Source organism: Candidozyma haemuli, assembly GCF_002926055.2.
Source record: "Candidozyma haemuli strain B11899 chromosome Unknown H_2014730914, whole genome shotgun sequence".
Lineage (NCBI taxonomy): Eukaryota > Fungi > Ascomycota > Pichiomycetes > Serinales > Metschnikowiaceae > Candidozyma > Candidozyma haemuli.
In genome coordinates, this window is record NW_020289907.1 from 605377 (window position 1) to 622283 (window position 16907).

Genomic DNA, 16907 nt, shown 5'->3' on the forward strand with positions numbered 1-16907 from the left:
TTGTTGTGTAGTAGTTATGTTGTATACTTGCACATCAAGAGAAAGCTCGCAATGCCTTTGATTTTATGATTTACCAGTAAAATTAACACTATTTGCCAAAAATGAAAGTAGATTGCAAAAATCCACTTTTTCAAATTTTCGGGCAATGAATGCATTTCAATTATCTGACTGACTTCTTCATCCTATTCTTTTGGATGAGCATCTTCCATAACGCGTTGGTGTCGCAGTAGCTAGTTTCTTCCTTGCGTCCGGTTTTTCTCCACGCTATCTGTCAACGGTGCGTGGGTGCGAAAACGCTTTGAAACATAGTGATGTTACTCCTGCATCGCGAAAGCGATATCGAAAGACTAAAAATGTGCAACTTCTGGGTATAAATTACCATATACTTGAAGTCATCTAGTATGGCGAGACTGTTTCAACAATGTGGTGTGCTTACTAATCACAGGCCACCAGCACGTCTTTCCAGCCCCACCTGACCCCGTTTGCGTGCGCGCACCAAAAATTCCGGTGTCACCTACATCCAATACAACGTAAAAAAAAAAAAACCAACATTCGATCCTAATCGTAATCAACCTCATTACAAACAAATCCGCGCCTTTTATCATGATGATGTACGAGGGAGATCTGAGAAGATGTCGTCGCTGCAAGAGAAAGAGAATGGACGATGAGCCTCCAGAGGTCCAACAGTACAAGACCTGTGCCAAATGTAGAATTATCGAGCGCACCAAAAAGAAGCTGAGAAAGCCTTTGGCTGAGGAGACCATGAGATATGGTATGCGCCAATTTCAAGAACAGAATCAAAATGCCAATTTCATTCACGACGATGTTTTTACAGCTGATCAGATTTTATCGGACATGCAAGCTAACAGGGATGCCGGCTTGGTTAACCCACTGAAGCAGCTGTACAACACACAGTTCTCGGTATACAAACAACCTAACGCCAACGCGCTGGGATATAACCAACAGCAATACGGGCTGCAAGGAATCAGTCTGGGAATGGGCGCCGCATCACCAAATTACAATTATGCACAGAACTACTCGTACAACGGTGGCCAACTGGGCATGAGTCCAGGGTATCCTGGTGCATCAGTAGGGCTGTCTGCCTATCAACTGCCGCTGATGGGGAATGCATCGCCTTACATCAACAATCCGGTAGCTATCGCGAATGCTGCTACAGCAGGTGGCCTTTCTTCTGTTGGTGTTCCCACTGCTCCAACCATGCAGACTAATGGCAGAAACCTACAACAGGTAGGTTCCACCTCGACAGCAACTGCGGCCCAAATCGCAGCAGCAGCCATTAATCGGCCTGATGCTCTGATCGGTCAGCCTATGGGATTCAAGCTGCAACAACAGTACTATCGACACTATCAACAAAAGCAAGGAGACAGAAGCAGAATAACAGTGCCGACTTCTTGCGAGCTATGTTCCCAACCCTTGGACTTGGATGACAGCGTAAGTGCAATTTACAGATTATGTAACACGTGTTACTCAAATCCCTACAGCCGTCCTCATGTTTACAGCGACTTTAATGATTTTCTTCTAGCAATGGGCAGCGATACCGCGGAAGGCTCCTTCACCTATATCTCCGAGCTCGCATCTTACCTAGTGGAATCACTCAATTCCAATAAGCCAATAACTTCGGAGCAACAGTTTCGTAAAACGATGCTAGACAGTTTCCGTCTGATTTACTTGGATCCGCTATTCGCTTCCTTATCACCAGCCAAGCTTACTCAAACTAGCAATAATATCTCGGAATTGAATAACACTGTTCCCATAGTGTCAAAGGTCAGTCAACAAAATCATTACTTATTAACACCTCCACTCAAACAGACATTTGCAACAGCGGATAACGGCATCAACATTGAACTTATGTTTGTAACGGAGACAAACTTAATAATCATCAAGAAGGTGGCGAAGGCAGCTCCTTCTGAGTTTACTGATGATTTCCTCAAGGATCTTGATAGCAAGATGCACGAAAGGGGCTTAACGTTTGATGATGAAGCATCAAAGGTTTATACTGATCTTGGGCTCGTCGTTGACGCGGAACACTTTGCTAAGAACTTCAAGACATTTGAGAAACAAATCGCGGAGCTTTCCGGACCTCAAACAGTGAAAAGTAACTCTTCACAGAACGGTAATGGTGATAGGAAGGCCAATGAGAGCGAACAGAGTGATAAGGAAAGTAATGAAAGTGATCAGACTCAAGCCACGGGATCTGTTGACTCGTACAAAGAAAACAGTGAAGGGCACAAAGGTGAGCCAAATGGAACAGAGGCCCTGGTAGAGGGTGCTGATCCTAAAGAGGTTGATCCAGCATTCGCTGCTTAAGCGTACCTTAGGCGCCAGATGTACAGAAGCATGGAAAGAGAAGAAAAAATAAAGATGATACAAATCAAGCACTGATTTGGGTATTTAGTTCACGAGGATGGCGTATGGCCGAAGAAATGTACTATAGCTTTCTAGAGTTGAGTAGAATTCTCCAATAATTCTTATCCTTCGCATTAGGGAACACAGTTGCCGGTTGTAAAGGGTTGTAAAGGGTTGTAAAGGTTGGTCCAGGAGACAGAATAAACTAATGCGCGACACGTTGGGGGCGCTACGCCTGAAGCGAAGGGGCACAGAGCGATCGCGAAAAAGCAAGGAAAATGGTGAGAGCGTGGAGTGAGACCTAAAAAAAGGATCGCATAAGGACAAGAAAAAAAAAAGAAGAATAAGTGTCAGGATTAAGGAACTTCATCTTTTGATCTCTACAAGACAAGAAAAGAATACAGTCGTTTCAGCGGAAATAGTCTTAATTTCCAGATAAACCCGCTCGCTACACAAATTTCAAATCAATGAGGCTTCTACTGTTGGCCGCAGCCTGGGTTTCATATGTCTCCTTGGCTTCAGCCGTTTGGTTGGATACCAATAATGAAACAACCATTAAGGAGGCCACGGCACAAGTGGCTGAAGGCCTTCTCAACTACTATCAGGGAAATCAATATGGTGGAACCATAGGCATGTTTACTTGGCCGTACTACTGGTGGCATGCCGGTGGTGCGTTCGGATCCCTTTTGGATTACTCCTATTATACTGGCGATAGCAAGTATGACGATCTTATTGAGCAGGCTCTTACTTATCAGGTTGGTGAACATTACAACTATGTTCCTTTAAACCAGAGTACCACTGAAGGTAACGATGATCAAGCTTTCTGGGGTTTTGCTGTGATGGCTGCTGCAGAACACAACTTTACAAACCCAGAGGACCCTAAATTGGCTTGGTTAGCTCTTGCACAGGGTGTATTTAACACCATGAGTTCAAGATGGGATATGGATCATTGTAACGGTGGCTTACGTTGGCAGATTTTCCAATGGAACTCCGGTTACGACTACAAGAACTCGGTCTCTAACGGTGCACTCTTCCATATGAGTGCAAGATTGGCGAGGTACACTGGTAATGATTCTTATGTTGACTGGGCTGAGAAAGTCTTTGATTGGATGTACGGAGTCCATCTTTTGACCGAGGGCGAGGAATGGTTCGTCTACGATGGTACACATGCCCCTGACAACTGTTCAGAGGTCACAAAATGGCAGTGGACCTACAACCAAGGACTCATGTTGGCTGGATGTGCTTACTTATGGAACTATACTGAAGATGAGAAATGGCACAACCGTACGTTGAATTTCTTGCACTCCGCTAGAGTATTCTTCTACAAGAAATCTGAGGATGCTACTATCATGTACGAAGCAGCATGCCAAAGCCCTACTAGTGCAACTTTTTCTTGTAACCAAGATCAAAGGTCTTTCAAGGCTTACTTTTCTCGGTTCTTGGGACTTACCTCAATTCTTGTGCCAGAAACGTACGACCAAATCCGCCGATGGCTTGTCGACTCTGCTAACGCCGCTGCATGGTCTTGTAGTGGAGGTTCTGATGGCCACACATGCGGCCTCTCATGGACAAATGGCTCTTGGGACGGGGTTTATGGCTTAGGTGAACAAATGAATGCTCTTGAAGTCATGCAAAACTTGTTGGTCGCCGAAAGACCAGGGCCATTGACCGCAGATACTGGTGGCACTTCCATTGGCAATCCAGCTGCTGGATATGCTATAGCAAAGACCGATGGGCAGCCCCTTGACCTTGATGCTGGCGACAAGGCCGGCGCCAGTATTATCACTGCGATAGTAGGTGTCGCTATTATTGGTACCGCTACATGGCTAGTAATCTAAGAAAGTGGACTTTCAGTGTAATATATTTAAATTTTGATGCTATAGAAGAGTAAGATGTAGAAATCAGGAGGTATTGACTGACTCTAAATTACACTTACCCCAGAGTTAATGGTCGTGCGTGGCAGGACTGATAAGTATGGGCCGGCATGCTCGATAACCTCCAACCCGCTCCTGACTAAGAAAGTTACCACAGCAACATGGCATCCGAAGACCCTTTCACTTCAATTAAATGGGACAGGGATGATGGCAACAAAGCCAAAAAAGACCAAGAAACTGGAGTCATCCCTGAAGAAGGTCTTCCGGAAGTCCCCGACAATGAGGAGCCAGGTCAGTTGGCTCTCGAACTGGACCAACCAGTAGAAACTTCCACCCTTGCTCTGAGAGAGCCGCAGGTTGACGAGGAACAATTTCAAGAGCAAAATGAAGGGGGAAGCACTCTTGAGAGTACTGCCGAGGCGCGTGTCATGGATACCACATCATCTCCTTCTTCTACGCCACACGGGTGCGACCTACCTGAAGTTGCAGACAAGGAAGAGCCCAAGCTCCCTGTTCCGACAGAAGACGAGTTGAGGCAGGACGAGCTCAGACAGCAGGAGCTCAGCGAAGCTTTCGATAAGTTTACCATTGATCTGCTGGTTAGCCATCCTATCAGTGATAAGGATGCCAGCGCCAAACAATTCATTTCGTACCTCATCACAACCACAACAGACCATCCACTGGTAACAAAGCTTTCGAGCGTGAAGTCAGATGAAGGCTCGGAGACCGTTACCGTAAAAATCAGGAGGCGTTACGGGGACTTTAGGTTCTTGCACAACTGCTTGATCAATGACTTTCCCCAATCTTTAGTACCTCCTCTCCCTCCAAAACTGAATTTCAAATATCTTACTGGCGACACTTTCAGCACAGCATTCGTGCACAAGAGACTACATTCTCTTAATACTTTCATCAGGTTTATTTGCCAACACCGGTATCTTTCCCAACTGTCCGTTTTTCATCATTTTATTAGTGATTCTTCAGAGTGGTCAACTTTTACAAAAAATCTTTCTGTTTCAAAGAATGCTTCACCGGAGGAAGCAGAAGGAACCGGCTTTATGGGTAAGGTTGTGAACGAGGATTTGCTTACTGAGACTGTCATGAATTTCTTCACATCATCAAAGCATAAGAGGGAGACGAACAAGGATATCTTGGAAATAAGCGACAAGCTTAAGAAGCTTTATGAGAACCTTATCAAACTAGACAAGATATTCGGCAAACTTAATCGAAAGCACAGTGACTTGAAGCTTGATTATGAACAGTTTTCTGTCCAGATTAATAAATTGGCCACGATACAAAACGTTACGACCCATGCTAACGAGAATTCAAAAGTCGATCCAAATAAGAGTCTCAACTCGCTTTCAGGTGACATCCCGGTATTTCAGAACAACTTCAAAGTGTTTTCAGATTCGCTTCTTTTCTTTTCAGAGCATTGGTCTTCCCTTCATCGCTATGTGGACGAATCTTTCTTGGTGTCATTGAAAGACTGTGCTAAATACATTATTCGCTTCACGGAACTAATTGAGCTTCAACACAACAAAAAGATTGATTTGCAAGTTCTCCAGGACTATTTGGTCAAAGCACGAGCGGACTTGGCCAGTTTAGGGGGAGCTGCTAGTGGAGGTCATGGGCCAGCTCCTACACCTGTAATGGTAAGTCAACAGAGAGGGTTAGTGAACAACACTACTCAACTAATCAAAGATACAATTTCGACTTCAGCCACTCCTCATATTGGCTCAACCCATTCTGACAGCAAGAGATTCAAACTTCAGCAAAGGGTCAGTCAGCTTGAGAGCGAGATCAAATCTCAAACGCAGCTTGTGAACCATCTAACTAACCGTATTATCAATGAAGAATATCCTAATTGGGATAGGTTTAATAAGAAGTTGTTGAAGAAATCGATGGTCGAGTTATGTGATCAAGAAATTGACTTTTACAAGAAGCTAGCAGACAACTGGGGCGATGTTGAAAGCAAGCTCATTATGAGATTAGAGGAACTTTCATGAACCGGCACATTAGTTAGAAGTATAGGAAAGGATATCTAAGGCAAGAATAAGAACCCGATCCGTCAGCGGAGGCAAGTGCGTGATATACATCACGTGTGAAAATCGCTTGGCTACGCTGGTTTGGCAATGCAGACCAGTAGGCCACATCTACCTCCTCCCACATCATCTAAATTATGTTACCAAGGGTCTCGGGTCTACTCGTAGGCTCTATTCTTACATTTGCAATTGCATTGGCCAATCGTGTTCCATTTGATGAATTCACGAATGCTCAGGTATGCGAGGGAATGTATTCGAAGAAAGACTGGGGTGGCAGTACTCAGCCTCAGATTCAATTGAAGCTAGAGCAGTTTGGCAGTCATAAGTATAACAAGAATGATCCAGATGGCAATAAAAATGATGAAATCCGAGTTAGCTACGTTGTTTTCGAGTATAAGGATATTGTACACCTTGGCAAGACTAATAAAGATGGCAGAAGAAAGTACATCTGTGACTCCTCGGCGATAGCGGAAGGATTGTGTGACGAAGATTCTCAAGGAAAGTTCATATTGAATAGTGATGTGACTAACACTACTGTCCAAACTGCACAATTAACCCACTTAGGCCCAGGCCACATCAAGTACTCAGTTGACAGAACAGGCTACTACTGTGTAGCAACATACAGTGACACAAACTCCAAGTATAAGGGCGTGACTAATTTTCAAAACGCTTTTGGTCACTTGAGTGCTTCAGAAATACCAAAATTGCCTGCTTATGGAATCCTTACCCTTGGCTACGCAGTGGTGCTAGCATTGTATGGGTTCCAGTTTTTCAAGAAGAGAAATCAGAACCAAATTCTTCCATTGCAAAAGTACCTCTTGGCCATGCTTGGATTCTTGACTTTTGACACACTAGTTGTTTGGTCTTATTACGATTTGAAGAATAGAACAGCTAACCAACAGAATGGTTTTGTCATATTCTATACTATCTTCTTATCGTTCTTAAATGCCGGCAAAATGACTTTCTTCTTCTTTTTGCTTCTATTAATCGGACTCGGTTACGGTGTTGTCAAGTTGAAGCTTCCAAAAAAAATTATGTTCAGGTGCAAACTTCTTGCTGGCTTTCATTTTGCTGCTGCTATGTTTTACTTAATCATGACGTATATCAGATCTTCAAAGAATTCTTTGTCCTCAAGCAGTACGGTTTCTTCAGACAACTATGCAGCAAGTATCTGGGATATCATTCCGATTATACCGGTATCCATTACTACGACAGCATTTTACGTGAGTATTTTATCATCTATTAGAGGAACGACCGCAAATCTTCATAAGCAACGCCAGGTTATCAAGTTACAACTTTATGAAAATTTGTTCCGTATCATTTTCCTTTCGGTGTTCCTCTCTATGGGTGGATTGGTCCTTTCCAGTTTCATTTTATTGAGTTTATCTACTACTGATGTTATTGAAGAGCATTGGAAAGGTTCTTACTTCTTGTTTGACTTTTGGCCAAGTATTGTTTTCTTTTTGGTTTTCTTTGGCGTCTCGTGGCTCTGGAGACCAACTGAAACAAGTTATATGTTGGCTGTTTCTCAACAAGTTGCTACTGATGGTGGCGAAGAAGGCGAAAATGGTGGTGCTGCTCAAGGGCATGAATTTGAGTTGGATGACATCTCTTTGATGAGTCACAGTGATGATGAGGGTAATCTTGGTAGAGATAGCTTCGAGTTGCAAAACCTGAATATCCCAAATGAAGCACCTCCAAACTACGAAGAAGATGAGGCCATCCACAAGGGAAATCTGGCGCATGGAGAGGCGGGCAAGTCCAATAATACACTCTTCGAACTTGGTGATGACGATGAAGATGATCATCATCATGGAAGTAGTACTGGCCGTGATGAGTACGAGCCTCTTGATGATGACGAGTCAGACGACCGGTTAAGAAAATAGAAAAAGGAAGTCATAGTATCAGCTATGATGAACCATTTATAGTGGCTATATAAATTTCAGCTTTTATCCAGAAGCCCATAACGTGCCTCCACGAGAATGCACATCCTCAGCCAAGTGTTCAACTCTCGAGTCCCATTCAACTAGGTGATTATAGAGATTCTTGACTTGGTCCAAATTTAAGATTCGGGGCTGTAACCACGTCACGACCAAGATTTGTTGAATCTGATTGATGTATCCCTTTATCAAATTGAGCGAGAAACATTTGATGATAAGGTACTCTACCTCATCTATTGGTGTACCCGTCACTTCACTTATAGACTTGAACAGCAACTTCTTGTTGGTGGTCAGCTCCGTGGAAATCAATTCCAACAAAGACATTATGATAATTTTCTGATTCAAGAAAGTATCGTGATGGGCAAGGAGAGGGCTCTTTGCTAAAGATGGTTTAAGCCATTCATTAAACTTGGCTAGATTACCAGAGTTGAGGTGCTGGATTAGGTTGAACAACCAGAAGTATTCGCCTTCTGGGTTGCTTATAACTTTTAAAATGTCATGAAGAATCAACTCACCAAAATTGTAGATTTTGTTTCCAAGAAGAGCAGCAATGCATAAATCATAGCAAAACTTCACCTGTTGTTCATCTGGTAGAGGCGCATCCAATGAGGAAAGGTATAATAAGCCATTGGTATAGAACAAGTTGTAATTGTCGTGAATCTTGTAATACTGACACTTGGTCAAATAGAAAGCTGCATTGATCTTAGAGCTGAACTCATTCTGCAATGTATTCTCGAATTTGTCGCCAACAGACTCCAAAATATCATCCGCCAGGTTGGGATCGTTCAAGAGCAATGCATACCTAGCAATCTGCAAGTTGATGTAAATGACCGACTCATCGTTATTGATGAGCTCATCTAAGTTGTCTGGCTTTCTTGTGCCATACTTCTTGGTCAATTCCAGGACCAATGAGCCTTTCAACTCGATCAATTTGTCATAGCAAACCTGGTTGTCATCAAACGATTGCAATAAGAAATCCACGATCTTGATCTGATTGAGCTTATTTTGGAACTGAGACAAAAACAGACTAAAGATCTGCTGTCTCAAAGTCCCCACTTGACTCTCAGGGTTTTGATAGAGCTCCTCGAGAGCTAAAGTCAACTGGTTCCACAATTTCCTTTCGTAGTAGTCTTCTAATTGATAGATAACTTGAATGAGATCCGAAGATTCAAGCTCCAGTCTCAACTGGGCAAGCACAGTTGAGACATCATTATCCACATCCATTGCTGACATCTTTCGATTTCTGTTCCGTGGTCCAAGCGTTCTCACTTGATTATGGAGTGGCGGCGATCGGAGAGATCGGGAGTGCGAGACTCAAAAGAGGTGCCATGAAAGAATTGGAGCGCTACTGTATACTCTCTACCAAAAGTCGTTGCATGCATTTACTCATATACCTCATTAACCGATTTCTTGAAGTCACTCCAAGTTGTTAAATTCTCTTCAAATAATTGTTTTCCAGCACGCACAAATTCCAACATTATTGTAAGCCATTTTCTTTCCATTTTGTCGAGGAAATCCTGAAAGTTTACCTGTAGGTTCTGCGTCAAAGCTATCATATCTCCATTCACCAAGTCAATGAGCTGATCAAGCTTATCGAGTTCCTTATCGATGTGTTGCATTTTGTGTTGATAATGCGTTTTAAGGTCACCGGGACTTTTGGTGTCTTGGGAGTTGGACTCCTCGTGGTCTGCTGTCGCTTCCGGCTCCCTGTGGAGATCATGGTCCGGAAGGGTGAAAGTAGTCTTTGTTCCACCAAATAAACCATACCAAGACTTTTTTGATTGTAGCTGCCTCCCACGCTGTTGTCTGCTTTCAATGCGTTTGATAGCTTTTTTGATGGAGGGGCTATTTATATCAAGGTCCTTCAAATGCTTCACTGAGTTGACGTTATCGTGGAACGCGGTCATCTCTTGCACCTTGTTGAACTTTAGTTTGTATATGAGTTTGAATTGAATGAGCTTATACTTGTAGTATTTTACAAGTTGTAACGCTGAAAAGTAGTATTGAACAAAACGGTTAACAGGGTCATCCCACTCAGGTATCATCTTGTCAAGTAGAAAATGTTCAAAATTGAGAAAAGTCGAGTCGATGGCTGACCCAAATTTTTCGATCACTGAAGAGAGAGATTTGCTCCGTTCAGTCGAGGCATCGTGTATCTGAAGCGAAAAATTGTTCAAGTTGCCTCCCAACTCTATAAGAGAGCTAATCAAAGTCCGGAAGTTTTTGACAGAGCGAGCATTAAGCTTCTGAACGTCGTGTAGGACTTTGATATTTTGATGGAAGTTAATCTCGTAGTTTATCAAGTTGACTGGAATGTCTGAAAAGCTCGTGTCATTTTCAGAAATCTCATGAAGATTATTCTCTTTGAGATCGTAAAGCTTAATATCCGCATGTAGTTTATGGACATCATCATTGAGCTTTTTGAGACCTGAAAGGTTGTCGGGGCTGTCAGTATCAAAACCTGTGACTGAAGGAAGAAGCAAATATAGACCATTCTGGTCTGTTGTATCATTCGGATTAGCGAGTAGAAGGTTAGAAGGGATTAAGCTAACGGGTGGCTCGTTTATGGCTGTTTCCCAGCATGACTCGTAGTTTGGATCCAAGAACTTATGTAGCAAGGGACAGTTCCTCAACTTCAAGCTCGAGTCGAAGATTACATCTTGTAAAAAATTTCGGAAATAACGCTTTCGAAGTTCGATAACGTTCATTTCTCTGGCGCTATCAATGGAATTGATCAAGTATGTGAGAAGCGTGTGTTTCTCAGGGATTGGTGGCACGACTAGCGTAGGAAACAACTTAACCAAATTATCTCGAAGTGACTTAAACTCACTGTATCTTCTTTTCACAATGATCGCGTCTTCATCCTTGGCACCCTTTACCTTAAGCTGTATGAGGTACACAACTATTGAATTCACCACACGCTCGCTCAGAATCACGTCTATCATGAGCTTCGGATTATTGAGTAACTTCTTAATCTTTTGAGAGAGCCCAATGGAGCTATTAATTAAATTATTACCCACGACGTTATCGACGCCGCTGCTATTGAATTCCATTGGTTTACCCTTGGCTTGTGGTTCTGGGGATGCCAGTGCGTGCTTTTGTTGTTGCTCATGACTACCATTTTGGGTGTTGTCTTCTTCCAATGTTTTGCTCTGGTATAATGACGGATTGTTATCTTGTTCTATATCACCAAAAATTCCTTGGTCGGCCATTTTCCCTATTTGACCTTGGAGTTCAGTGTTGGGTTACTAGTTGAGACAGGGAGCTCAGAGGTAAGGTGTCACAGTGTCTGCAGGCCACTTTGCAAGACCCGATAAGTCCAAAGCAAGTGTATGGCAAGCATACAACGAGAAAAGTTTCTCCAAAACTTACAATTCATTACAAAGAGTAATTTTCTGGCTTTGCTAGATAATCATTACGTATCTTCTATTTCGGTACCACAATCTCTTTTCCGCAACCTAGTCTAGTACTGAAGATTTCTGCAGGGCAGGAAAGAAACTCAGGGGAGAGCTGCCCTGGAGAAAAGAATTTGGAGTCGGAAAGAACCTTAATCAAAGTTGATCTTTGCTGTACTTTTCTTTCGGGTCTACTTATATGTATCCCATCTGTAGTTTTGGCGATAACCCCTTTCTCAAGAAAGGCGCTCTGTCGGTCATTTGGCAATCTATACATCTCGCTTTAATGGATATCCACCAACTTCCCTTGGAAACGCATTTGGTATCACTTCAAGTCCTTGCCTTCAGGAATGTGGTATTCTGCGAAAACAGTCGCCATACCGCAGTCGCCAAGAAGCACAAAATTAAGAAGGATCGATTTCTTGACGACTCAGCCCACAGTTACAGTTCTCCTTTTGTGGATTTATTGTAAATCCTCTTCTTGCCTTCCGTTTGTTTTGTGGTTGTTGTTGCTTCGCCTGGGTCAGACTTTAAACCGTCAGCGACTCATTGCCTGTAAGAATAAGGCTTTCACTCCCCTGCGCACAATGAGATACGTGGGGAGAGCCGAATCTTTTGACGTAAAGCGTAACAATCCATTATACTCTTGTGTCAAAATATTTTATACACATAATTTAGCGTAGTCACTTTATTTTCTAACAATCGGCTGTGAGCGCACAAAAATGGCCCCCATTAACCAGTACCTAGACGCTTCCAAGAAAACTCGCGTCTATTATCAAGCCTTAGTCGCGCAAGGGTGCAACTTTTTCTCAACCACCTCAATTCTTCAGATCAACACGTCTCTCGACAAACAACAGGGGAAAGTTATCTGCAACAATGATTTCCTTGCCTGCGAAATGGACAAGGATCCTAGTCGCAGCTTTAGCAGGCGTCATTCTATTGAATTTCCTATCTACTGCTTTCAGCGACCGGTCCTCCCCTAAGTTTGATGCTTCTCTTGGGAAAACAAACCTGGGTTTTTTCCATGCTGATGGAAGCAAGGATCTTCTTAAGGTGGGATCAAATGGAGCCGATGATAAAGCTGGCGATGACAAGGGCAGCGATGACAAGGGCAGCGATGACAAGAGTGGTGATGATAAGGGCAGCGACGAGTCGGAAAGTAAGCCTGTGGAGGAGGAATTGACTGAGATTGATACAGACACGGGGCCTATTAACAAAGCCAAGCCTCCTGTTCTTGAGAAGCAGCTTCGAAAGTACTTCGATGATCGTGATAAAGGCTTGTTGATTATTCTGCTGGAAGTTGGCGACCCCAATGTTCCAGAATATGAGACATACGACATTAAGCAGCTCATCAAGGAAAATAAGAACAAAAAGAAGTTTGAAGTTACCCAGATTAAAGCTTACGATTACTCTGCCATGGAAAAACAAGTCCAGCTTTCTCAGAGTAACGGCGGGATCACAGACGCTTTGCAGCTCATAGACTTCCGTAAGTTTTTCATTGATTTTATCCAAGAGATTTGGACTTCAATCGAAGCTGCTAGACCAAGTGTGGGCGGAATAAATAATGATGCTCACTATTCCCAGGCCAAAGCCAGCAACAAGTTTGTGAGCAACAATGGTAAGATACCCGTCTACGGTGGTCATTGGAGGGAATCCTACTTGGCTGAGCCAGTGCGTACGAAGGAGTACTTACTGCATTTCTTGAGAATCACTACTCAAGAAAAGAATGCTCTTCACAGATCACATAGCAGCTTCATGGAATCGAAACCGAACGCGTTCCCCAGTCAGCTATTAAAAGCTGGTAAGAAGTTCGGCTTTATGGAGGGAGATGGTATCGTATACCTTGGAGGTGGAAAATATAACCAATTGGTACTACTATCCATATCCTTGTTGAGACAATCCGGGAGCAAGCTTCCTATTGAAGTGATTCTTCCCAGCAAGAATGATTACGATCTTGATCTCTGCAACAATATTCTTCCATCTTTCAACGGAAGATGTAAGGTTATGTCGGATTACCTTCCTGATAAGCTAGTTGGTGGGTTGAAAAATTTTCAACTTAAAAGTGTTGCACTCTTGATCTCATCATTCAAGAATGTCTTATATTTGGATTCTGACAACCTTCCCGTGAAGAACCCCGATTACCTCTTCGTGAACAAACCATTCACAGAGAAGCATATGATCATTTGGCCTGACTTGTGGCGTCGCTCAACTTCTCCCAACTTTTATGATATAGCAGATATTGAAGTCGATCCTGAATGGCAAATGAGGAACAGCTACTTCCCCGGCGACGAAAGAGGAACTACAAAAGACAAAATCTCGTTGCATGATACAAAAGGTACAATGCCAGAAGCGTCTAGTGAAACTGGCCAGTTCATGATCAACAAGGAAGCCCACTTTGGTACCCTCATATTGTCCTTGTACTATAATTATTATGGTCCAGATTTCTATTATCCGCTTTTGAGTCAAGGAGCTGCCGGAGAGGGTGATAAGGATACGTTTATTGCTGCTGCTCACAAGCTTGATCTTCCTTACTACCAGGTCGTCGAATTTAATCGAGAGTTCGGTCCAGAGAAGCCCAACAAAAAACACGAATACTTCGGAATGGGCCAATACGACCCTATAGTGGACTACCATAATGGAATTCTTGGACTCACAAATGCTGCCAATACTGAAAACTTTGCAAATGACAATGAAGACCCTTCGAAACTGAACTATGATTTCCATTACTACAAAGCTTCCTCATTGATGTTTGTCCATGCTAACTGGCCCAAATATTATATCGATGAGATGTTCGGAGACCTGAACTCGAACGGAAGGGGCCCTAAAGACGGTAATGGTAACAGGAGGAGGTTGTATACTGATTACTTAAAAAAGGAGACTCGCGAATTTGACTTTGAGTTGGAGGTCATGAAGCACGCGGAGACGTGGTTTTGCAAGGGCACCGTCAATCTTCATAACTTATCGCCTCCTGGTAGCCCTGAAAGAGAAAAGGCGTGCGGAAGCATTAGGGACCAAATCGACTACTTGAGAGGTTAGGGGACGAAAAGTGCAATTTAGTATAACCATTTGAGGTTCATGATTGCTTCTGGAACCTCACCTTTTTGTGCATATATGAGGCAATAATGTTGAAGCAAGAGACGTATCTCCTCTACCTCGTCTATCATCTCGATTTTGGTGGCTCTCGCTACCTCCTCCCTCAGCAACCAGGAAAGATCGTTTGTCGAATATCCACCGACTTCAGCTAAATCAGTGGATTTCACTCTGCTAAACCCTAGCGTCTCTTTAAAGAACATTTCCCTTGCTTTTAAGTCAGGGTACTTCTTGAAAGTGTGAAGGTCAATACCACGGCTGGTAAGGTTTTGCTCCATGGTCTGACCAAAGGCATCTCCTAACCCCATTGGCTCATACATCAAAACAGCCAAGTCCTTTAACTCATTCTTAAAAATTCAAGGACTTTTTCGTTATCTTCGGGAGTTAAATAACATAACACGCATTCGCTAATCACCAAAGTAGGTACGTCATCTTTTAGGTAACTCGAAAGTCTCTCTTTACCTCGTAGGTCGATATCCCGGAGATCTAGAGCAATCAAGTCGTACCTAGATGTATGAATTTCAGGATCCATACTCTCAAACGATGCTTTGTCCTTAAGTGGAGTCTGTTCTGGCGCCTGTCCGACGATCTGCAGAAGGGTTGCACTCAGCAAAATAGCCGACTTCTTGATCTTAACCAGCTCCACGAAATCAATTTCCATATATCTCACGCCAGTGGGGTGGTCTTGCAAAACACGAAACCCTCGGGTATCAGATCCACCTCCAATGGATATGATTTGACATTCTTCATGAGAACTGATGAAGCGTTCAACGATTGTATTTATCAGCTTCGTACGGAAGAACGTACCTCTGTTAATCAATGGATACTTGGGATCCTTAAACAAAGTTCTGAGAGCACGACCAGCAGACATCGGTGTGTACCCTTGACAGTATTGGAGGTTATGCTCATAAGACTGTAGTAGGTCCTTAATGTAAACGTCGGATGGAACAAAGTACCCCTTGGCATTGGCACAGAAGCGGCAGCTAAGAGCATCAAGATCAGTAGCCCTGATACTTTTGTCTTTCTTTTCTCGGGGCGAAAGCATGTTGGAATAATTTATCGGTCTGTATGAACTTCAGAACCGTTTTTGTCGGTTGTTTGTCGCGATAATCACCGCGAGCTTCCTGGTAACCAGGAATCTCTATACAGACAGCGTCTGCATAACTTCGACTTCTACGTTACTGACCTCTACATGCTCTGGAGGATCGAATATAAAAGAAATGCGATCGATTCTTGCATTTTACTTTTACCTCTTCCTATGAACATTTTTCACCACATTTAGGCTGAAAATTTTCACTGTTGAGGAGCTTTTTTTTAACTGATCAGTCATGCCAAAAGTCACTAGTGAAAATTCTGGATTGATCTCCAGCGATGATGAAGAAATGGCCAGCGAAATCAACCGTCCTCTCCAGCAATACGATTTTACCACTTTCAATTTACCTCGGGCATATAGATATATTCGGGAAATTAGCTATGTGGAGCCTTTTTCTTATCGCCTCCGCGATATTCACGATTATGACGAATGGAGAATGCACTTAAGAGACTACTTTTCAAGGATGAAACTCGGCCTGGGTGATGCTGTGAAACATATAGAAAGTGGTCTCGTGCTGCAAAATACGATGCATCCGTCAGTTGAACATTATTACGAAGAAGCACGAGGTGACATGCCTCAACTTAAGAAGGTCTTGAGAAGGATTGAAAGGCACATGTGCAACGTTGTTAGAAAAACTGTTGATAATAACTTTTTAGACTTATGCGGCTTATTAAATTGTGATGTTTCCTATGTGACTATAATTTCCAGCATTGATGATTTTGCAAAGCGCTATTGGGTCGAAAGAAAGGTTCGTGAACTCCGGTCCTTTAACGACAGAGTGCATCTCAACCTCAATCGCCCCAGAGAAACTTGGCTGCATTATAGAGTGTATGCTCACGATTGGATAGTTCTATGCCTATGCCTATCCATAGATATAAAGAAATACTCTGATGGTCAATTAGGTTTTGTCTTTGAAAATATTGAAAAGGCTGGTCTACGTGAGAGTTTTAAGAAAGCTGGTAAACACCGGCGTGATTTAGGTGGGGGAACTTTCACTGATGCACAAGTTTCTGTGTTGATCAGAATAACACAGTTAACGAAAGAAGTCTGTGAGGAATTTGATCCACCAAGGCAACATCCTAGGGGTAAGAAAAAGGGACATCATTGAA

At 43.0% G+C, this 16907-nt stretch overlaps 9 protein-coding genes across 9 annotated transcripts; 6 read left to right on the top strand and 3 right to left on the bottom strand. All coding sequences in view use genetic code 12, as the record gives it.

The window, feature by feature from the left end:
* Positions 1-603: 603 nt before the first annotated feature.
* CXQ85_004799 (uncharacterized protein) lies at positions 604-2328 on the top strand (the record flags this gene model as incomplete). Its single annotated transcript, XM_025488408.1, has 1 exon — positions 604-2328. The coding sequence occupies one exon, from the start codon at positions 604-606 to the stop codon at positions 2326-2328; it is 1725 nt and encodes a 574-aa protein (XP_025343070.1).
* A 506-nt stretch (positions 2329-2834) lies between these two features.
* Positions 2835-4205, top strand: DCW1 (putative mannan endo-1,6-alpha-mannosidase; the record flags this gene model as incomplete). Its single annotated transcript, XM_025488409.1, has 1 exon — positions 2835-4205. One exon carries the CDS (start codon positions 2835-2837, stop codon positions 4203-4205), a length of 1371 nt encoding a protein of 456 aa, XP_025343071.1.
* A 197-nt stretch (positions 4206-4402) lies between these two features.
* Positions 4403-6244, top strand: SNX4 (Snx4p; the record flags this gene model as incomplete). Its single annotated transcript, XM_025488410.1, has 1 exon — positions 4403-6244. The coding sequence occupies one exon, from the start codon at positions 4403-4405 to the stop codon at positions 6242-6244; it is 1842 nt and encodes a 613-aa protein (XP_025343072.1).
* A 173-nt stretch (positions 6245-6417) lies between these two features.
* CXQ85_004802 (uncharacterized protein) lies at positions 6418-8166 on the top strand (the record flags this gene model as incomplete). Its single annotated transcript, XM_025488411.1, has 1 exon — positions 6418-8166. The coding sequence occupies one exon, from the start codon at positions 6418-6420 to the stop codon at positions 8164-8166; it is 1749 nt and encodes a 582-aa protein (XP_025343073.1).
* Positions 8167-8229: 63 nt separating this feature from the next.
* On the bottom strand, positions 8230-9444 carry CXQ85_004803 (proteasome regulatory particle lid subunit; the record flags this gene model as incomplete). The annotated part of the gene is made up of 1 exon (XM_025488412.1): positions 8230-9444. The coding sequence occupies one exon, from the start codon at positions 9442-9444 to the stop codon at positions 8230-8232; it is 1215 nt and encodes a 404-aa protein (XP_025343074.1).
* Positions 9445-9602: 158 nt separating this feature from the next.
* CXQ85_004804 (uncharacterized protein) lies at positions 9603-11432 on the bottom strand (the record flags this gene model as incomplete). Its single annotated transcript, XM_025488413.1, has 1 exon — positions 9603-11432. One exon carries the CDS (start codon positions 11430-11432, stop codon positions 9603-9605), a length of 1830 nt encoding a protein of 609 aa, XP_025343075.1.
* A 1059-nt stretch (positions 11433-12491) lies between these two features.
* MNN24 (Mnn24p) lies at positions 12492-14651 on the top strand (the record flags this gene model as incomplete). Its single annotated transcript, XM_025488414.1, has 1 exon — positions 12492-14651. One exon carries the CDS (start codon positions 12492-12494, stop codon positions 14649-14651), a length of 2160 nt encoding a protein of 719 aa, XP_025343076.1.
* Positions 14652-15042: 391 nt separating this feature from the next.
* CXQ85_004806 (leucine carboxy methyltransferase) lies at positions 15043-15750 on the bottom strand (the record flags this gene model as incomplete). Its single annotated transcript, XM_025488415.1, has 1 exon — positions 15043-15750. The coding sequence occupies one exon, from the start codon at positions 15748-15750 to the stop codon at positions 15043-15045; it is 708 nt and encodes a 235-aa protein (XP_025343077.1).
* Positions 15751-16033: 283 nt separating this feature from the next.
* CXQ85_004807 (uncharacterized protein) lies at positions 16034-16906 on the top strand (the record flags this gene model as incomplete). The annotated part of the gene is made up of 1 exon (XM_025488416.1): positions 16034-16906. The coding sequence occupies one exon, from the start codon at positions 16034-16036 to the stop codon at positions 16904-16906; it is 873 nt and encodes a 290-aa protein (XP_025343078.1).
* Between the last annotated feature and the right edge of the window lies 1 nt (position 16907).